At 35.4% G+C, this 24416-nt stretch overlaps 1 protein-coding gene across 1 annotated transcript; it reads left to right on the top strand.

Moving 5' to 3' along the window:
• The first annotated feature begins 21575 nt into the window (after nt 1–21575).
• Nucleotides 21576–23090, top strand: LOC131849377 (uncharacterized). The gene has a single exon (XM_059199445.1). It carries the CDS (start codon nt 21576–21578, stop codon nt 23088–23090), a length of 1515 nt encoding a protein of 504 aa, XP_059055428.1.
• Nucleotides 23091–24416: the final 1326 nt, after the last annotated feature.

Here is a 24416-nt window from a genome sequence, read left to right as displayed (position 1 = left end):
ATATTTTCATAAAAACAATTATATTGTGTTAAATATTTTGTGTATTTGAAACAAGTGTTTACTTGTTTCAAAATTACCACTTGCGCGCCTTCTTGCCGTCGCGGCGTATCGTAAGCCTTGTTTGAAATTTTAATCCATGCGAACCAGCCCTATTATAAGCGTAACTACCCGAAAACAGCCTCCCTGTTATACATATATAGTACATATATATAAAATTGGAGTGTCTGTTTGTATAATAATATTGTAATAATCGTTTTTTTACTATATGCATATGAATATAAATACACCAAAATAAGTTGTTTACTATCATTGTCTGTCTGTCTCTCTGTTTGTTCCAGTTAATCTCTGAAATGGTTGGACCGATTTTGACGGGACTTTTATTGGCAGGTAGCTGATGTAATAAGGAGTAACATAGGCTACTTTTATTTTTAAAGAATGAACTTAAATTCTACGTGGATGAAGTCGCGGGTACAGCCAGTCCGTACATATAAATAAAATTGGAGTGTCTGTTTGTAATATTGAAATACCCGTTTTCTACTACATGCATATTAATATAAATACGGTACATACACCAAAATAACATGTTTACAATTTTTGGCTGTCTGTCTGTTTGTTCCGGCTAATCTCTAAAATTTTTGACCGATTTTGACGGGACTTTTATTGGTTGGTAGCTTATGTAATAAGGAGTAACTTAGACTACATTTATTTTAGAAAAATGAAGTTAAATTCCACGCGGACGAAATCGCGGGTCCTGTTCTTTCACACTTATATATAAGTGTGAAAGAACAGGACGTAATATACGTTTATGAAGACTGTGGGGTCCAATAATAAATGACTTTGAACTTAACTGGTTGGTAATTAGGTTATTTGTGCATTAAGATTAATTTCATCAGAAGTTTCCACGAAATTTTAATTGGCACATCGCTTAGACGAAAATAGATTCAGTTATTAATGTTACTCAATAATAGTCTCTATGGCACAGTGTTTAGACATATAATTTGTTGAAAATTAATTTGTTAGCTTTAATTTTTGGCTAAAATCACTTTTACTCACAACGCGTGTAAATTTAAAAAAAAAATGACAATTTTCAAAGTTTATAAATAAATAATTTTAAAACTATTTTGAGTGACCAATTAAAACATTCAAATATATACATATAATAAAAATGTAACTGTATATATGTAAGATATAATTACGAGTATGAGAAATATTTACGTAAGGAATTTAAGAATGTAATAAAAAATCCAGAACAATAATTAATTGCATTTTTTGTCTATTTGACTACTTGTCTGTGCGAATGTGTGTGTTAATCCTAGAATTCGAGGTTTGTATACTCATCATCATCATCATCTCAGCCCGGAAGACGTCCACTGCTGGACATAAGCCTCCCGCAAAGATCTCCACGACGATCGGTCCTGCACTGCTCGCATCCAATGCTTTGACCAGATCATCGGTCCACCTTGCTGGAGGCCTTCCCACGCTGCGTCTTCCGGTCCGTGGTCGCCACTCGAGGACTTTACTGCTCCAACGGCCATCTGTCCTACGAAACAGAAATAATCTTTATTCAAATAAGCACTCAATATAAGCACTTTTGAATAGTCATAACATTTTTATTTTGTTTCTACCACTCATTCGAAACGCAGATTCATCACAAGAACGAATAAGAAACTTGCGTGTTGCTCTTTAAAATATTAAAAGGAACATTTCATAGAGTACATATAAATAAAATCGGAGTGTCTGTTTGTAATATTGAAATAACCGTTTGTTACTACATGCATACGAATATAAATACGGTACATACACCAAAATAACATTTTTACAATTTTTGTCTATCTGTCTGTCTGTTTGTTCCGGCTAATCTCTGAAATGGCTGGACCGATATTGACGGGACTTTTCTTGGCAGGTAGCTGATGAAATAAGGAGTAACATAGGCTACTTTTATTTTAGAAAAATAAAGTTAAATTCCACGCGGACGAAGTTGCATATACAGAGATAGTAACTTATATAATTTTACCTATTTTGTTTGTCAAATATATATATACTTATTTACTATCAATATTTAATTTTAGTGCTGATATATATGAACCATTTTACGCGATTAAACTTGTAGGTACGTCACTAGTTCATCGTTTATATTAAAACATACAACGCTAAATTGAAAATGATAAACTAGAATAGTGTTGTGCCATGTTTGTTAAATCGCTAGTGGATTACTCGAGACTATCTCTCTGACGCGGGGTCGTGCGCCCGCCGTTTTCCCGTTACCTCCCTACCTCATTCCATCCAACTCCGCAACATGCTTTGTAAACAATAACATTTTAATCTCTGAAAATGACAGTGACTTCATCTTCGCCTTAGCGCTACGCTACGCCACGTCGCGCCACGCTGTGCCACTCTGTGCCACGCTCTACGCTTTCGATCTAGTTCAATGGCTGCCTTTACACGACACGTTCTTTCGCGCGCAATTTAGCGCGGGAAAGCTAGCACGCTCAATCATAAGGAATGGCGTTTAACTATTTTTGTGTTCACTTTTTCGCGCGTTATACGTTAGAGGAAGTATGAAAGTGGCACCGGTGTCAGAGAGGTTGAAGAGTAATCGTCTATCATGGTATGGAATGGGCATGTAATGCGTAGAAATGAGGATAATATTTTAAGAAAGGTGTTGCATATGAATGTGGATGGTTATAAGGGCAGAGGAAGGCCGAAAAAGAGATGGATGGACTGTGTGAAAGATGATATGGTAAGAAAGGGAGTAAATAACGAGATGACTGCGAACAGGGATGAGTGAAAGAGAAAAACATATTACGACGACCACAAATAAATGGGATAAGGAAGAAGCAGACGCGTTATACATTAGAGGAAGTATGAAAGTGGCACCGGTGTCAGAGAGGTTGAAGAGTAATCGTCTATCATGGTATGGACATGTAATGCGTAGGAACGAGGATAATATTGTAAGAAAGGTGTTGCATATGAATGTGGATGGTTATAAGGGCAGAGGAAGGCTGAAAAAGAGATGGATGGACTGTGTGAAAGATGATATGGTAAGAAAGGGAGTAAATAACGAGATGACTGCGAACAGGGATGAGTGAAAGAGAAAAACATATTACGACGACACCAAATAAATGGGATAAGGAAGAAGCAAATGATGATTTTTCGCGCGTTATAAAGCAGATGGTTTATGAAGATTCACTTTCTTTTAAAATTGTCTTTTGACTTCCGCAGATTTTGTTTTCCACAGATAGGTTTAAGATTTATATTTCATCAATAACTCTATAATCATGTTTTTGTTTTATACTCAGATATCCGCCATTAGTTCATATCATTTCACTTTCTTTTATAATTCTATTTTTTATTCCATAGATTTTATTTTCCATAGATACTGTAGCGAACTCTTTGATAGGTTTTTATATTATTTTTAAATTTTATAATAATATTCTTTGACATTCAAATCCAAATTACGCAAACACCTTTCTCAGAACTAGTGTAGGCTCCTGTTATCCTTGTAGTATTATTCCTCCACCCAACCACCTCTATGTATCTGAATTTCCCATGTTGATTTGTATAAATTTATAATTGTATGTGTATTTGTATGTATGTATGTATGTAGGTACGTACGTGTAGGTAGTATATTTATATATGTATAATTATTTATTCATATTATGTATTATAGTTTATAAGTATATTCGCATATTTAATCATATTAAAGTGATCTTCTTTTTATTTTATTTAATTTTAGATTTGACTTTCAATTTCTTAATGCACCGCCAACATGAATCTCTGTTTGCCCAATGTTTGACTGGTAGAAAATGCCTCAAGGTGTTAAGTCCGCCATGTGTATCTTTATTTATGTATTTGTGCATTAAAGTTTTAATAAATAAATAAATAAAATATTCTTTATTGTTCACTTTCTATTATATGTCTGTCCTACTAGTCGCATTTTATTTAATCTCCGTATTTTCCTCATTAAAACCCTCAGCACCTCTCACTCATCAGACACATTTAATACCTCCGCTTCAGATACGTTTAAGATTTATATTTCATCAATAACTTTATAATCATGATTTTGTTCCATAGTCAGGTATCTGCCATTTTGATGATTAATTACGTATAGAAAAAGGCGCTTAAACACTTCATTGAAAGGTGGGAAAATGCGAATTGGCTTTGCGAGCGGTATGTCGTATTTCTCATTTTTTATCTACATTTACACACTCATTCCTTCCGGCATGAAAGACGTATCGCGCGTGAAAAATCGTATCGTGTAAAGGCATCAAATCTTTGAAATATAATTCATTTGTCGATATCAGATTTTCACTTACAACAGTCAGAAACATTGTCATCTGTCGATGTTATGCTGAATGTAAGACTTAGATACCTATATTTCTTTGAAATTATGTAATAGTAAATTCAGCTGATGAGAGGGCAATGTCAGAGAAGAGACTGTATTGTTATTGTGTTTGTGAATGTAATAATAAAACGGTTTTTAGGAACAAATAGTATATTTAAAATGTATCGAAAGAAAAGCAGATAAAAGAAGAATAACAATAGAATATTTATCTATATCGTTATATCTAGTGCCGTCCTCTACTGTTCTCTGGCAGCGTGAACTTAGAGCTTACAAAGGATAAAGCTTCATTCCACATTCATTAAACTAAAAATTATTACATTAGAATAAAATTAAATAAAGGCTTCTGTATAAATAATTATAGATGAAACGGATATCCGGTAACTATCCGGTATCCGGCCTATCCGGCGGCTTTAATACTATCCGGCCGAATACCGGATAACTACTATTACTACGAATTAAAAAAAATTCTGGGTAAAAGAAAATTTTTAAAGTAAATATTTGCTTTATTTAGTTAGGCTTAGTATTACTAAAGGAATAAAATTAGTTTTATATTTTTAATCACACAATAGTAAATGACTTACAGAAAGAAAATTGACGACCTCGGTGGTCTAGCGGTCTAGCACACCGCTTTCCGTCCGATGGTCGCGGGTTCGATTCCTCACACGGCGCAAACATTTGTATTCATAGGTATGATTGTTTGTATCGGTCTGGGTATTTTCTATGTATAATATTATTATGCATGTATTTACGAAAAAAAAAATATCTATATATTTGTATCAGTTGTCTAGTACCCATAACACAAGCTTTAGCTATCTTAACTTGCGTCTAGATGGCGCTGTGTGAATTGTCTAAGATTATTTATTTATATTATCTTATCATCTTCCAATAGTGCCGTCCTCTACTGTTCTCTAGCAGCGTAAACTTAGAGCTTACAAAGGATAAAGCTTCATTCCACATTATTAGACTAAAAATAAAACGTACTACCGAAAAAAATTGTTACAATACAATCAAATTAAACAAAAGCTTCTGTATAAATAATATCTGATATCTGATAAAATAAATGAACAGTTTTATGGCAATACATCTTGATTATATTTTGTAATACAAACCGGCAAAAAGTTTACCAAATTATTGAACAATGAAATATCAAATTTACCGAGCATTGGTACGGCGCTGGCACCGTACAACGTACAACGTACATTCTCTACAACGATGTATATCACCAATAATAGAAATGACAAGTATATAATTTATTATGATTTTAATATATCATCCGTCATACTCGTGAACGGGTGGTGCTTGTCTGCTCTAATCACTATGACTTATTTTCTCTTATTAATTGTTTAACTAGGACCGATCGTCGTGGAGATCTTTGGGGGAGGCCTATGTCCAGCAGTGGACGTCTTCCGGGCTGCGATGATGATGATGATGATGAATTGTTTAACCAGTTGTTGTATATTGAATGTTTTTTCTATTTTATTATTTCATTGAATTAGTGCTAATCGGTGGTTTGTATTCACACACTAAACTTAAATTGTAAGTAAGAATAAATTATTTAAAAGAGCAACACACAAGTTTCTTGCTTGTTCTTCTTGTGATGAGACAGCATTCCGAATGAGCGGTAGATTAAAAAAAAATGTTATGACTATTCAAAAGTGCTTCAATGTAAGTTTATTTGAATAAATGATTTTCTATTCTACTTTATACATTCACGACTTAAATTATAGAGGCGGTAGACAGATCATCAACTGCATTATCAACTGTTAACATAGGTGTGAACGAAATTTTGACATGTGCTCGTTTTCAATATTTTTTTGAATGAAAGAAAGAAAGAAAGAATGTTTAATTGGTACACTGAAAATAATTTTTAAAATTTGATTTACATTTTATATTAATAATTAGAGTAACAACTGAATCATCCGTCATACTCGTGAATGAGTGCTGCTCGTAAGGACTGATCTGCTGTAATAAATATTATAAATATTTAAGTAACTATTTATTTATTTATGTCAACTTTGCTTATACATTCGCGACTTAAATCACTTATGGGATAGTCAGGGGTATTATCAACTGTCATCCTGTGCTCTTATTCAACTTTTTTTTTGGACGGGCGCTGCTTGCAAGGACTGGTCTGCTCTGATAACTATCACTGAGTTATTTTGTTCAAGTAACTCAAGTAACTTTTTCAAATTCAATTGAAATTCAAATTCAAAATATCTTTATTCATGTAGGTCTATTACAGACTCTTATGATATGGGGCAGTAAAGTCCTCGAGTGGCGACCACGGACCGGAAGACGCAGCGTGGGAGCAAGGTGGACTGACGATCTGGTCAAGATCGCTGGAAGGCATTGGAATCTAGCAGCGCAGGACCGATCGTCGTGGAGATCTTTGGGAGAGCCTTTGTTCAGCAGTGGACGTCTTCCGGGTTGAGATGATGATGATGATGTCAAATCTACCGTCAGTTCGGAATGATCTCGAGATGAGAAGAACTGACAAGAAACTCAGCTCGTATTCTTTTCAAATAAATGTACATGTTTACAATAATACACAGTCATTAAAATTCAAATTTGGGAGAATAGAGTGATCACCAGCATGTGCTATTGCAAAAAATAAAAAATCTAATCAGTGTTCGCAATCTGAACAGACCAGACAAGCAGCACCCGTTCACGAGTATGACTATTCATTTATTTATTTAATTATTTTATTTTTTAAAATAGATGAATTTATAGATGATAGCAATATATAGCAAGAATAAGTTTATTTGCGGACAACGTTATAATTTTAATTTTCATACTGCTTTCTTGATATATGATAGCGTAGCGGCTTTTGTATTGATTGCCGCATGCATCCTTATGTAAAGTGCGAATACTGTAACTACCATATAGTAATTTTTGTAGCTGTGACGTGGTCGTGTGGAATGAGTAGTCATGCTCACTAAAATGTCCAGATATGTGGCGGCGTGGTGGGCCGGGTCATTGGGCTCCCTAAAATATGGTCGAGCGCAGTGATGGCTGGCTCATCCGTCATACTCGTGAAACGAGTGCTGCTTGTAGGGACTGGTCTGCTCTTATCACTACGACTGATTTAATCTTATTGCATATTTATATTTGACCCAAAAATTAGTGCTTGTTGGTAGTTTGTATTCACACGTTTCGACTTGTAAATGTAAACTTACAAGGATTATATAAAAGAGCAACACACAAGTTTCTTGCTCATTCTTCTTGTGATGAGACAGCTTTCCGAACGAGTGGTAGATAAAAAACAAATTGTTATAACTATTCAAAACTGCTTAAATTAAGTTTATTTGAATAAATGATTTTCTATTCTATTCTATTCTATTTATGTCAACATTTATATTCAGCAGCATGATTTCAGACAAAATTGTTAAAAATGTAATTCTGAACGTTTCTTCATTTATAAAAGCAACACTATAAGTTCCTTACTCATTCTTCTTGTGATGAATCTGGGTTCCGAATGAGTGGTAGAAAAAAAATATGACAATTCAGAAGTGCTTATATTAAGTTTATTTAAATAAAAATTATTTCTATTTCTATTTCAAACGTAGCAGGGGTGATATTACTGCATCCTCTCAATCAATTTAGTTGTCGGTGTTTTTATATAGGAATTTCTATATAAATACTAGCTGTCCCGGCAAACGTTGTTTTGCCTTAAAATATAAAAAAACATTTAGGGGTGGACTACCCCTAACATTTAGGGGGATGAAAAATAGATGTTGGCCGATTCTCAGACCTACTCAATACGCTCACAAAATTTCATGAGAATCGGTCAAGCCGTTTCGGAGGAGTATGGGAACGAAAACTGTGACACGAGAATTTTATATATAAGATATTTTTTCTACAAGATATAAATTAATCAAACGGTAAGACATGAGATATTGGTCATCTCGTTTGATAATAAGAGCATATGACATCACATTAAGTTTGTTTTATACATGTGAATCATTACATAGTATAAAACAAAGTCGCTGTCGATGTCTGTCCCTATGTATGCTTAAATCTTTAAAACTACGTAACGGATTTTGATGCGGTTTTTTTTAACAGACAGATTCAAGAGGAAGATTTATATGTATAATACATATACACCCATGCGTAGCCGGGGCGAGTAGCTAGTAATGAATAATTTTATAAAACAATTCCGCAGAGTTAGATAGATAGATAGATAGATAGATAATTGATTTATTGCCAACATAACACAAATAATACAATTTACAATAAGACACAAAACAAGAAATAAATAATAACATGGAAGTTGGCAATAGGAGCTGCCTCAGCTGTTGCTGATATAAGCACAACCTTAGTGAGATGCACCTATACAGCGCTGGTTTTCAGGCAGCCCCCATTACTCATAAAAAAAATAGAATAGAATAGAATAGAAAATCATTTATTCAAATAAACTTACATTGAAGCACTTTTGAATAGTTATTACATTTTTTTTAATCTACCGCTCGTTCGAAAAGCTGTCTCATCACAAGAAGAACGAGCAAGAACGAGCAAGAACGACCAATTAGCACTAATTCAATTAAATACTCAAAAAGAAAAAATATTGAATACATAACCAACTGGTTAAACAATTAATAAGAGGAAATCAGTCGTAGTGATTAGAGCAGACCAGTCCCTACAAGCAGCACCCGTTCACGAGTATGACGGATGAGCCAGCCATCACTACGCTCGACCATATTTTAGGGAGCCCAATGACCCGGCCCACCACGCCGCCACACAAAAAACTAAGATGCGGGTTTTTTACTACATACAGATACATATAATTTAAACACAAAAAAAATATATTAAATAAGATCTAGGATACACAAATATAAATATATATAGAGTTAACACGCCCTGGTGGCTTTTCAGCGTTATCATGACCACAAACACGGGCATCGCTTGGAGCGGTTCCAGAAAGTTTAATAGTATTATTATATCAAGTGGCGGCGATCTGTATCTCTGTACGTGCGTCCGGTGCATAATGTTCTATAGGCTGGATAGCCCACCAATTATAATTTCAAATAAGTACCCTAACTGGGAGCCCATCTAGTTATTTATTAGAATCCGATATTTATCTGCTACGCGATTAAATTTACACTCACGTTTTACCTAATTGTGGGGTTTTTTAGGTATATTTTCATTTATAAGGAAGTAAAATTATAACCTAAATAGAAATAGAAAGAAATAGAAATAATCTTTATTCAAATAAACTCATTACAAGCACTTTTGAATAGTCATACTTTGATTCTACCACTCATTCGGAATGCAGATTCATCACAAGAAGAATGAGCAAGAAACTTGTGTGTTGCTCTTTTTAATAGATGTTTTTTTTATATAAATAATTACAGTGTAACAAGTAAGAGGCATGCGACAATCAACATAGAAATCGCTACGCACTCATTATTAATGTAATCAGATAATATTGTCAGTGCTATGTATTTAAAGTTTTTCTACAAAAACATTATTATCGTTAACGAAATCTTCAATTTTATAGTAAGCTTTTTTGCAAAGGAAGTGTTTTATATGACATTTAAATCTTTTTTCTGGCAGATTTATAACAGACTCTGGTATTTTATTGTAAAACCTTACGCAATTGCCATAAAACGAATTACTAACTTTAGCCAAACGACATTTAGGTAAAATCAGTTTGTTATTGTTACGTAAGCTTTTATTAGTGCAATCACTAACTCTTTTGAAACTGTCTATATTCTTCCTGGCATACATGATATTTTCATAAATATATTGAGAAGCAACGGTGAGGATATTTGATTCCTTAAAGCACTCTCGCAAAGACTCCCTGGAACCCATGCTATAAATGGAGCTACAAATATACCCATGCTATAAATATATATATAAATGCTGTATTTAGACACGCGGTGTCAAAGCCGAGTTTCAAGTAAGAGAACTGGCGAGCAGCAGAGCAGTGTGTATCTTTATATTCTTTATATGTTACGTTAATAAAGTTGTCTTAAATTCATATTAAACAATCTAGCTATTGCCCGCGGCTTCGCTCGCGTTATTTTATCCCCTTAGGGGTGGAATTTATCAAAATCCTTTCTTAGGGGATGCCTACGTCATAGTCGGTTTATGCATGCAAAGTCTCAGCCCGATCGGTTTAAAATTGATAAAGTTTCATCCTCTACTTTGTCCCCTTGGGGGTAGAATTAATCAAAATCCTTTTGATCCCTACGTCATAACATCTACCTGCATGCCAAATTTCAGCCCGATCCGACCAGTGGTTTGGGCTGTGCGTTGATAGATCACTATGTCAGTCAGTCAGTCAGTCAGTAACCTTTGAGTTACATTTAGATGCGGGAGTTCTTCGCAAGATTACATATAGATCTCCGATAATCAAGAAATCCTTGACTCTCCAAAAATAGAACAGAATAGAAATAATCTTCATTCAAATAAACTTAATATAAGCACTTTTGAATAGTCATATATTTTTATTCTAACACACATTCGGAACGCAGACTTATCACAAGAAGAACGAACGAGAAACTTGTATGTTGATCTTTTAAATAAATACTCATCAAAATGACATTTTTAGAATTTTTATGTGAACATACTGCTACATATGAAAGTTGACATAAATAAATAAATAGTTACTTGAGTGACAAAATAAATCAGTTATAGTTAGCAGAGCAGATCCTACAAGCAACACCAAATGACTCAATTATATGTTTAAATAAAAAAAAAATGCAGTTATGAATATTAAATGAAGAAAGCTTCTAAGTCCTATAATTACAATTATAAGTCCTATTATTAATTAGATATCAAGTTCCTATAATTACAAGTCTTGAGTATATGTTTGTATGGTGTACATGTATTATATATATAAACCTTCCTCTTGAATCACTCTATCTATTAAAAAAACCGCTTCAAAATCAGATGCGTAGTTTTAAAGATTTAAGCATACATAGGGACAGACAGCGACTTTGTTTTATACTATGTAACGCCCCGGCTTCGCCCGGGTATACATGTATTATACATATAAACCTTCCTTTTTAATCACCTTATCTATTAAAAAAACCATTTCAAAATCCGTTATGTAGTTTTAAAGGTTTAAGCATATATAGGGACGGACAGACAGCGACAGCGACTTTGTTTTATACTATGTACCTAATGATTAACTAACAGATATAATTATATACATAAAATATTAACAAATTACACATTAAAAGTAAATATTAAAGCCGATATTGCTCTATTATAGGACGGAGAGTGATTGTTTGAAATTGCGATCCGTCCGGATATTAATACCCGTTGCCAACGGTTATCCGTATACGCGGATATTACGCTACCGGCCAACAAAACATTGTACAGACCTATGTTCTGGTACTGCAAGCGGATCTAAGTAAATATTGTTTTTTATATCTGTAATGGATCGATGGATTGTATGGATGTCTAAATGATGAAAACACGCAGTTTGCAATAATGTAATATATTATTTTATAATTAATATATTATAATTGCACATATACACCCATACAGTCCATTGATCCATTACAATATCTTTACTAGCGGGACAGCTAGCGTTGTTTTGCCATATAAATTAATAACGCTATAAAAAAATAGGTGTTGGTGAAAATTTTGGGTTGTATGTATTTTTTAATGACACATAATAAATATATATAAATAAAAAATTTGCCCAAAAAATAAAAAAACAATGTTAGGGGTGGACAACCCTTATTATATTAGAGGTATGAACAATGGATAGTAGTCGATTCTCAGACCTACTGAATATGCATATAAAATTTCATAAAAATCGGTCAAGCCGTTGCAGAGGATATGGTAACTAACATTGTGACACGAGAATTTTATATATAAGACTAGCTGTTCCCGCGACTTCGTCCGCGTGGAATTTAACTTTATTATTCTAAAAAGAAAGAATTTTTCTAAAATAAAAGTAGCCTAAGTTACTTATTATTACATCAGCTTCTTCTTCTTCTTAGTGAGTACACTCTTGTCAGAATGGCCGTGGTAAACATTTTGAATTACATCAGATACCTGCCAAAAAAAGTCACGTTAAAATCGGTCCAGCCATTTCAGAGATTAGCCGAAACAAATAGACCGACAGACAGATATTTTGGTATATGTACCGTATATATATTCATACTCTACATAAGTATGAATATATACGGTAACGGCAAGCAAATAGTCTAATCAGTGTTCGCAACCTGAACAGACCAGTCCCCACAAGCAGCACCCGTTCACGAGTATGACGGATGAGCCAGCCATCATTGCACTCAATCTATTTACATATAATGTTAGTGTTGCTAATTTTTTAGTACCAACATCTGTTATCTAAACATATAAATAAATTTGGAGTGTCTGTTTGTAATATTGAAATAACCGTTTTTTACTACCTGCATATAAATTTACTATTTTTGTCTGTCTGACTGTCTGTCTATTTGTTCCGGCTAATCTCTGAAAGGGCTGGACCGATTCTTACGCGACTTTTTTTGACAGGCAGCTAATGTAATAATGAGTAACTTAAATTACTTTTATTTTAGAAAAATAAAGTTAAATTCCACGTGAACGAAGTCGCGGGAAAAGCTAGTTATATTATAGATTTACATTTACATGTTTAGAATATAATACAATTTTTATATATTTCTATTATCTGTAGTCCCCAAACTAGGTCAGGCCTGTATCTTGGGGGCTGGGAGCGCGGATACCAAAAATATGCAGTATATGTACACTTTAATTGACTATTTTACAATTAGGTTAATTATTTTGTGGTGAATTATTTTACAATTATATATACATGCAATAAATACCAGAACGTGTTTCCCAATATCTAATTAATGTGTGTGTTGTGTGTATGTGCGTGAGTATATTACGTACAGGAGAGAAAATTTAATAAAATTATATATATAAATTGTAGCATCTAGGTACTAGTAATGACATGTACAATTTTTCTCAGCCTGAGTGTGATCGATTTTCCTCACATTTTCATACATACAATAGTAGGGTGGAGTATGATAGTAACCGCTGGGGGATGCCTCGACGCCGACTAACTGAAACATGAAATCAAAATTAATGAACAACCTAAGCAACACATATTCGTTTCCTTGCGAAATCCTCACAAATTCTCGTAAATACTAAACAACCGGTAGGTACAATTTTATATATGATTAGTTGTTCCCGCGACTACCACGTGGATTTTATTTTATTTTTCTAAAATAAAAGTAGCCTAAGTTACTCCTTATTACATCAGCTACCTGCCTAAAAAGGTTCCGTCAAAATCCAGCCATTTCAGAGTTTAGCCGGAACAAATAGACAGACAGACAAAATTGTATAAAATGTTATTTTGGTATATATACCGTATTTATATTGCATGCATGTAGTAATAAACGGTTATTTCAATATTACAAACAGACACTCCGATTTTATTTAAATGTATAGATAACAGATGTTGATGCTAAAATATTTGCAACATGTAAATAGATTAAGTGCAATGATGGCTGACTCATCCGTCATACTCGTGAACGGGTGCTGCTTGTGGGAACTGGTCTGTTCGGGTTACGAACACTGATTAGACTATTTACTTTTGCAATAGCATATGCTGGTGGTCACTATATTCTCCCAAATTTGAATTAAAAAATGAATCTGTATTATTGTAAACATGTACAACATTTATTTGAAAAGAATACGAGCTGAGTTTCTTGTCAGTTCTTCTCATCTCGAAATCATTCCGAACTGACGGTAGATTTGACATATCATAAGAGTCTGTAATAGACCTACATGAATAAAGATATTTTGATTTGATGTGTAATATCATATGGTTTCATCGCTTTCCAATGAGAATTAAAATTCATCAACCCAAATACATTTTAAAACATTCCTACAGTACTTAAACAAACGCCAGAAATCGTCACTTGAAGTGTCTAACTTCCCTGAAACTCTATAAACGACTAATTTATACTTTTCAAATAGCTAATATCCTCGAGTAGCGTTTCTTGCAGCTAGGGTTGGTAACCATACTTTATAATAACATATCCTACTTTATTTTTGATAATTATACTTTGTACTTTCACATACAAATAAAGTATGCAGAAATACTTTATTTTCAACCTTTACTGTGATGAGTTAAACAAAATACTCATTATGTATTCTTAAAGATTTATAATTTTTTTTTTTAGGACAATTCACACAGCGCTATCTAGACCTAAGTTAAGCTAGCTAAAGCTTGTATTATGGGTACTAGATAACTGATACAAATACATATATATTTTTTTGTAAATACATACATATTATACATAGAAAATACACAGATACAAACAATCATATTCATGAATACAAATATTGGTGCCGCGCAAGGAATCGAACCCGCGACCATCGGAAGTAAGGCGGTGTGCTAAAACACTACACCACTGAGGAATTACTGAACGAAATGTTAGATGTAAATTGTAAGTTGGAACATTTGACATTTGTCACAGCGTTAGAAGCACACAAAAATATGTTTTTAAAGCAATCTAAATATATATAACTCAAAGGTCACTGACATAGTGATCTATCAACGGACAGCCTAAACCACTGGACGGATCTATCACTAATCTCATCACTGAAATATGGCATGCAGGTAGTTGTTATGACATAGGCATCCGCTACGAAAGGATTTTGATTAATTCTACCCCAAGGGGATAAAATAGAGGATGAAACTTTGTCAATTTTAAACCGATCGGGCTGAGACTTTGTATGCATAAAGCTACTATGACGTAGGCATCCCCTAAGAAAGGATTTTGATAAATTCCACTCCTAAGGGGATAAATTAACGCGAGCGAAGCCGCGGGCAAAAGCTAGTAAAAACATAAAATTGTATTTTATTTTCTAATTCTTTTTTTTTTTCCTATCTGTTCGGACATCTTCAGCTCGTGGGACTGGAGTCCGCAAGCAATACTGCGGGGCGAGGATCGAGGGGGTGCAAATAGCACCACACCGACTGGCCCTCACATCTGATCTCGCCAACGAATGCGACACGCGGGTTCAATATTCCATCTCATTGTCTGTATTATTATTTATATAATTATTATATCAAGCTACAGTACACAAAAACCTTTAATTTAATTAAATCCTAGTGTAGGACACCCCCCCCCCCCCCATCTGATCGACCCCCTTCCAATTCAAACGGGGACCGATGTTACGACGGCCTGAGCCGAGGTTCGAACCCCTAGCGGTGTCCTCAGACTAAAGTCGTATCCGTCAGGCGGGAGTTGGCCTTCAGCCGCACCATAAGTCCTTCCGCGGGTTTGGAGTGCCATCTGCACTCGCCCCCTATCGTCCGATGAAGCTGTAATGGCCAGCTGCGGACTGATTAGAGTAGTCCGAAATAAAATGTAGGACTCTACACTATCCTAAGCAGTTTATACGTTTTGTTTAGTCAAAAACCATTGGCAACCCTCCGTAGAGCCGTTACGATATTATGAAACAGTTTAATTACCTACCTTCGGTCACTGTCGAGGGGGTGGGTGGGGAAATGAGGGGAAGGGGGGACGGGCGCGCGCTGACCCGGAAACGATGCGGCTCCGGGCCGGATATTAATTTCTACAGTCGAACGCATTCGCGGCCCGCGCCGACGCTGTCAGGTGACGACGCTAGTAATTTATACCTTAATTCAAACTATATAAAGACCTATATATAATACGCAATTATATTTATAGTTACAGTCCGTAGTTGAAAAGCAATTTGTCCCAAATTATTATTATTACATAGTATAAAACAAAGTCGCTGTCGCTGTCTGTCCGTCCCTATGTATGCTTAGCGGTTTTTTAAAAGATAGAGTGATTCTAGAGGAAGGTTTATATGTATAATACATGTACACCCGGGCGAAGACGGGGTGGGTAGCTAGTCATTACATAGTATAAAACCAAGTCTCTGTCGCTGTCTGTCCCTATGTATACTTAAATCTTTAAAACTACGCAACGGATTTTGAAGCGGTTTTTTTTTAATAGATAGAGTGATTCAAGAGGAAGGTTTATATGTATAATATATGTACACCCGGGCGAAGACGGGGTGGGTAGCTAGTCATTACATAGTATAAAACCAAGTCTCTGTCGCTGTCTGTCCCTATGTATACTTAAATCTTTAAAACTACGCAACGGATTTTGAAGCGGTTTTTTTTTAATAGATAGAGTGATTCAAGAGGAAGGTTTATATGTATAATACATGTACACCCGGGCGAAGACGGGGTGGGTAGCTAGTCATTACATAGTATAAAACCAAGTCTCTGTCGCTGTCTGTCCCTATGTATACTTAAATCTTTAAAACTACGCAACGGATTTTGAAGCGGTTTTTTTTTAATAGATAGAGTGATTCAAGAGGAAGGTTTATATATATAATACATGTACACCCGTGCGAAGCCGAGGCGAGTATCTAGTCATTACATAGTATAAAACCAAGTCTCTGTCGCTGTCTGTCCCTATGTATACTTAAATCTTTATAACTACGCAACGGATTTTGAAGCGGTTTTTTTTTAATAGATAGAGTGATTCAAGAGGAAGGTTTATATATATAATACATGTACACCCGGGCGAAGACGGGGTGGGTAGCTAGTATTATATAAACTTGAATTTTTATTATAAGTTCCTCACATAACGTAATGTTTATGATGGGACTCTAACACATTCGGCATTTTCAGTTTTCCTTGTGCAGGATGATGAGCACAAAGGACAGGAAAGTAGGTGGGCTATAGTCTGGGACGGTGCGCCCCAGTTGCCTCCCTTAAAGTGACAACCTATATCACCAAGTTGTAATTGAATCTTAGACCAAGTCTACATTACATTATCATAACATGTGCATTTTTAAATATATAATTTAATGTTTGTATGCATATCAGTGTCACGCCCTACCATGACCGAAAGGTTGTTTGTTCAATTCTGGTAGACACCAAAAAAAATACTATCTTTATGTATTTCTTGCTGACTCTAAGTTTGTGGAAATGTTAAATATAAAAATAAATTGACTGAAGATATAATGGTAGATCGGCCATTTAAAATATACCGAGAGGGATATGCCAGAGGTACGCCACGTATTTCTTTTACAGTCGCATGGTTTGAGGAAATCAAATTAAATGTAGAGTACATTACACTATTACATTAGTAATATGTGCATTTTTTATCATATAATATGATATTTGTATGCGCATAAGCGTCGTACCCTACCATGACCGAAAGGTCGTGTGTTCAATTCTGGTAGACACTAAAAAAAAATGCTAACAATATTTATTTAGTTTTGTGATGAAAGTATTAATGATAGAAACAAATTAACCGAAGATATAATGGCAGACCCGTCCATTTAAAACATACCGAGCGAGACTTGGGCATATTAGGTATTGCTTATTCGCAAGCGCATAATGAGAGGAAGGTAAATGTTAGTAATGTGGACTAATAACCCCATTGTTAGCAATGTATCATGTCAGACTGAGCAACACACGGTTCCCCCTGGTAACCATTGTGATAAATGACCATTTTCTAAGATGTGCTAATCTGACTTAGTGCTCATTCTATCACCCTCAACAGTTAGCGCAAGTGCATCATTCTATTAATATCAGTAAAAATAATCGACAATATCTCTCATTATCATATCAGTTGTGATAGTGCTTAAGGTATATTATTATTATTTAAACATTGGTCTCAATAATTTATTTACAAATAGCAGTTCCCGTGGCTTCGTCTGCGTGGTATTTAATTTTATATTCTCTTCCTACATTAAAAGATTTTTCTAAAATAAAAGTAGCCTAGGTAGCCTTATTACATCAGCTACCTAGCAAAAAAAGTCCCGTCAAAATCGGTCCTACCATTTCAGAGATTAGCCGGAACAAACAGACAGACTGACAAAAATTGTAAAAAATGTTATTTTGGTGTATATACCGTATTTATGCTCGCGGCTTCGCTCGCGTTATTTTACCCCTTTGGGGGTGGACTTTATCAAAATCCTTTCTTAGGCATGGCTACGTCATAGTAGCTTTATGCAAGCAAAGTCTCAGCCCGATCGGTTTAAAATTGACGAAGTTTCATACAAACTTTCAACCCCTATTTGATCCCCTTGGGGGTAGAATTATTCAAAATCCTTTCTTAGCGGATGCCTACGTTATAACATCTACCTGCATGCCAAATTTCAGCCCGATCCGTCCAGTGGTTTAGGCTGTGCGTTGATAGATCACTATGTCAGTCACCTTTGAGTTATATAACGGTTATTTCAATATTACAAACAGACACACCAATTTTATTTATATGTATAGATGATATTGAAATGAATCTTCTAGCATTTTATAGCTACACTCTTTGAAAGTTTCAAACGGTTTGACCCTACGAAGGTATCTAGCAAAAACTAAAACCCTCTAACAAAAACTATTTCTAATTTAGCTGGCCCACGGACGCTGTGCAAATAGATCGTATGATTTTATCCATGTGTGGGTTATAGTTAATGTGACCAGACATCCCATTTTGAACGGGACAATCTGCCCCTCCGATCGATCCCCCGTCGAAATTAGAACGGCCTGAGCCGAGGTTCGAACCCCTATTTTTTTTTATTGGGATGAGGCACTGCGATCTACATAGATCTATTGTAAAGTTCGCTACCTAGACCCATCAGGTTTTTATTGAGTTTTTGAGCTATTGTTAGATGTATGTAGCACCTGTAACACTGCGAACTACATAGATCTATTGTGCTCACCCTTTTTCAAAGTTCGCTACCTAATCCCATCAGGTTTTTATTAGGTTGTTTGGGCTATTGTCAGATGTTTGTAGCACCTATAGCACTGCGAACTACATAGATCTATTGTGCTCACCCTTTTTCAAAGTTCGCTACCTAATCCCATCAGGTTTTTATTAGGTTGTTTGGGCTATTGTTAGATGTTTGTAGCACCTATAGCACTGCGAACTACATAGATCTATTGTGCTCACCCTTTTTCAAAGTTCGCTACCTAATCCCATCAGGTTTTTATTAGGTTGTTTGGGCTATTGTCAGATGTTTGTAGCACCTATAGCACTGCGAACTACATAGATCTATTGTGCTCACCCTTTTTCAAAGTTCGCTACCTAATCCCATCAGGTTTTTATTAGGTTGTTTGGGCTATTGTCAGATGTTTGTAGCACCTATAGCACTGCGAACTACATAGATCTATTGTGCTCGCCCTTTTTCAAAGTTCGCTACCTAGAGCCGTCAGGGACAACAATTGAAGGATATTCTTGGGAGCGATGGTTTTTATCTCCTCAGGAAAGTGTAGACTTTCCAAAGGAGATATTTCTTTTATGCACGAGTGGGCTACAACCACATAGGATGTGTAGTGTCGTTTCTTCTTCAGTTTGGCAGAATCTGCAGATTTTTGTTATGCATAGTCCTAGAACCCCTAGCGGTGCCCTCAGACTAAAGTCGTATCCGTCAGGCGGGAGTTGGCCTTCAGCCGCTCCATAAGTCCTTCCGCGGGTTTGGAGTGCCATCTGCACTCGCCCCCTATTGTCCGGTGAAGCTGTAAAGGTCAGCTGCGGCCAACAGCATTAGAGTAGTCCGAAAAAAAATTTTTATAAATACGAATTCCTGGATCCTCGAAGTGAACTCTGGGACGCAAAATTGTCCCGTTTTCGGTAATCGTGCGAAATTTTGAGTGAACGGTTGTTGGTAGTTAAGGTGAGTATAAAAAAACGTTCGTCATTCTTACTTCAAATCTTCTTAAATATGCAAATATGTTCTTCCGATAAATATATAAATATAAATAAATATTTTATTTATTATAATATCATAAATATAATTAAACAAATTGTTTAATTATATTTATTGTATTTTTTAATTCGTAACTTTTAAGCTAACTCTTTTCAAAAATTTTTTTTAAATTAACTGTCTATTAATTGATCGGTCTCGGTGGTCTAGTGGTATAGCATACCGCCTTATTTTCGATGGTCGTGAGTTCGATTCCTCGCACGACACAAGCATTTGTATTCATCAATATGATTGTTTGTATCGGTCTGGCTGTTTTCTATGTATAATATGTATGTAATTACAAAATAAAATCTATGTTACGTATCAGTTATCTAGTATCCATAACACAAGCGTTAGCTAGCTTAACTTGGGTCTAGATGACGCTGTGTGAATTGTCTTGAGATTATTATTATTTACTCTACATTTTCTCAGCTTTTGCGGGTTTTTTCCACACTTACTGGCCGAAACCAAGTAAGTGCAGTGTGTGAGTGTATGAGAGTGTATTATGTGACTGGTGTTATGACCTTTTCACCGATTTCCAGAAATTTCCGGACAGTTCGACAAGTGTTTAAAATGGCAGCCTTTTTAAGGGTGATATAGAGTGGTTTGTGTATATTTAATTGTTTCAGAATATGATATAGGTGATTAGGTATGATACCTGTGGATGAGAGGACTATTATTGGTATTATTATTATTATAAATAAACCATTGTCCCGTTTTGAGTCGAAGAAGAAATGGTCACGTTAGCTATAGTGGTAGTTTGGTTAAGTAAACACGTCATTAGCTCAGAGGAGAGCTCGGTGAGATTAGGCGGCTCGTACACGGTCCAGCGGTTGATGAAACAATTGGCTTTGCAGCTTAAAATTATTTGATCAAGCTGTTTGTGATACGCGTTTAGCTTATCAACCTGTGGGATGCCTCATTATGTGTATTATGTACACTGACTCATATTGTAACTTTGAATCAAATATTAGACAAAGTAAATAATAATATACATAAGATTATAAACAAAATCCCAGTTCCTGTACTCAATTTGCCAGAAAAAAATTCAAATGTGTTATAAATTATTTTCTTTGTAAAAATACTTATTATAAAATTGATGAATTTATAAATGATAATAGTGTTTTTGTAGAAAATATCTAACTTAAAATTCATAGCGATGACAGTGTTATATGATTAAACAGAGATTAAGTGTGTAGCGGTTTCTATGTTGATTGTCGCATGCCTAATCATTGTTGTTGTAAATATAAGTAAATCAATATTTATTTAAAAGAGCAATACACAAGTTTCATGCTTATTCTTCTTGTGATGAATCTGCATCCCGAATGACCGGTAGAATAAAGAAACTTGACTATTCAAAAGTGCTTATATTAAGTTTATTTGAATAAAGATTATTTCTATTTTTATTTCTAATGATAATAACATGTACACACACTTGACTTACTTGGTTTTAAACTTTCGTGTTTAATATACATTATTTAAATTATTAACCGGGTCTTAACACGAATAATTTTATGGCAAATAAATGACACACGGACAGGCAGAACGTATAGCCGATCTCAAATGTGCAGTTCATAATAAAAAGTTATTAAAATTGTCAACGCACCAGAAACATAATAAAACGGTTTCACATATTGGTTTGATAGATGTACAGGCAGACAAGGTACAGTCACTAAAAAAAGTGGATTCGTCAGATGTGGTGATTAACCTGTCGGGTGAAAAGTTGGATTATGCAACAGTTAGCATTTTAGCCAAAGGACTAAATTTCGCTTTGACACCACGCAGGGTTCCTTATGAAAGCATCATCGGAAGTGTCGAAGAAGCTATCAACCGAAATAAAATACCATATAATGACGCGGAATCACTGAGACAGGACGTAGCAAACATCTTAAGGAAGACAAAGCTGCCAAAAAGTAACGTTACAGCCGAAGAACGATATGCACTGGAATGTATTCGTGAAAATGAGAATATCTTGGTACTCAAGGCCGACAAGGGTAATGCTACCGTAGTAATGAACACTTCTGATTATGATAGTAAGATACGTGTTCTATTATCAGATACTAGTGTATACAAACGTGTATCCTACAATCCAACGGCCAGAGTGACACGTCGAACACGAGCACTTATTCAAGAACACCGTGACATTTTCACTGAAGAGGAATATAATAGTCTTTACAGGGCGAAACATATTCAAACACCAAAATTATATGGCTTACCCAAAATACACAAAAAGAACGCCCCTCTTCGACCAATAGTTAGTCAGATCAATTCACCAACTTATGATCTGGCTAAACATGTTGCGAAGATCCTGCAGCCACTAGTGGGTAAGTCGTCCTCTTTTGTGAAAAATTCTCACCATGTCACGGACATACTAAAAAGCACAAAACTGGAACCTACAGAGATAATGGTGAGTTTTGACGTTGAATCATTATTCACCAATGTTCCAGTGAATGAGTGCATGGAGGTGGTCAAGGATAGGCTATTGGAGAAAGACCTGCCGTCACAGTATAGTGTACTTCTGAAACATTGCTTGGATGCAGGCTATTTTCTGTACCAAGGTGAATACTACCTTCAAATAGATGGCGTTGCAATGGGGAGCCCAGTGGCACCATTAGTAGCTAATATTTGGATGGAGCACATTGAGACAAAGATTCTTACTCTTAGGCCATTAGAAATTAGCCTGTGGAAAAGATATGTAGATGATGTTTTTTGCATATTTAATGGTACACAACAACAAGCAGACGAATACCTAAAATACCTAAATTCCATACATTCTAAAACCAAATTTACAATGGAATTGGAGAAAGATAGGTCCTTAGCCTTCCTGGACATCCTAGTTATGGTGAGATCTGATGGCTCGGTTACACACACAGTATACCGGAAACCAACACACACAGATCCTCCTCATATCATCACCCACGACATTTACAATCAGTCGTCACTACTCTCACAAACAGAGCGCAAGATCTCTGTGCCCCTGAATTTGTGGAACAAGAACTATCCCACGTTCAAGAAGTACTCAAGAAAAATGGTTACATAAAGAGTAGAAGGCAAAATAAGCGCGTAACAAAAGCTAAAAAACCGGAAGTGAACAGGCAGCCAGCGTACATGACTTACTTAAGAGGAATAACGGACAAAATTGGAACAGCACTAAATAAATACTCCATTAAGACTGTATATTATCCGCCCTCAAAAGTAACGAACAATTTACGTTCACCAAAGGATAAGCTACCTTACGAAGCTCCAGGTGTCTACAAAATTGACTGTAGTTGTGGTAGCTCTTATATTGGCCAAACAAAACGATCAATAGCCGAGAGAGTCAAAGAGCACATCGCAGCGGTTAAAAATCGACAACCACACAAATCAGCGATTGCCGATCATCTACTGAACGCAGGAACAAATCACTGGATTGAACTACATGCGCCTAAGGTCCTCTCTACTGATCGCCACTATTACCCACGAATGGTCCGGGAGGCGATTGAAATTAAAAAACATCCCAATTTCAACAGAGAGGATGGCTTAAAATTATCATCCGCGTGGAATCCAGTCATAAATAAATTTAAGCAAAGTTCAGTAGCATCAATAGTCAATAAGTGTACGGATACCGTGAGTGCTGTGTGTCGCGAACTTTCGTTAAACAATCTAGTGACGGTAGATGAAGAAAAAACTGCTGTCACCTATCTACATTGACATCGCTGTTACTCCAGTCAGCTCGTGACCACGGCTAGTGCAACCTAGTCGAAACGTCGAGAGAGGTAAATACCTTTATTTGCCATAAAATTATTCGTGTTAAGACCCGGTTAATAATTTAAATAATTACTTGGTTTTGGCCCGTAATACGCCGCAAAGCGTATAGACCCAGCAAAACATAAAACTAGATGGCGCTGTGTGAGTTGTCCTGAGATAATAATAATAATTATATTACTAGCTGATTTATATATTTGAAAATATAATTGTATATTTTATCACCGTTTAAACCTTTCATAGACTTCCACGAATATTTCAATACTAAAATTAGCCAAATCGGTTTTTCTCGAGTTTTACCGAGACTAACGAACAGCAATTCATTTTTATATATATAAATGATTATTAATCATTATATTTATGGAAGATTATTAGCTTTCGAAGTTACTTATTTCCCTTAACTTTGAATGTAAGAAATGGTGGGATTCAGCGATCGCCCGAGGAGTCGCAGCTTTGGTCTTGTACTCAGTACAATTAGGTATAATTATATTATATTTTATACACGTATTGTCATGTAGATACATTGCCGTAGGGAACACTACACCTGTGTATATAAATATTTATATATATATACCAGAAATTCATTTTGTTGTTCACAAACAGATATATACGTGAAACGGAA

Source organism: Achroia grisella, unplaced genomic scaffold (assembly GCF_030625045.1).
Source record: "Achroia grisella isolate CSIRO2021 unplaced genomic scaffold, CSIRO_AGI_Agris_v1 utg1110, whole genome shotgun sequence".
Classification (NCBI taxonomy): Eukaryota; Metazoa; Arthropoda; class Insecta; order Lepidoptera; family Pyralidae; genus Achroia; species Achroia grisella.
This window is presented reverse-complemented; position numbering and strand designations above follow the sequence as displayed.

What these genes read in the sequence shown, in the direction of transcription:
- LOC131849377 (XM_059199445.1), top strand. Translation starts at nt 21,576, where the DNA reads ATGACACACGGACAGGCAGAACGTATAGCCGATCTCAAATGTGCAGTT.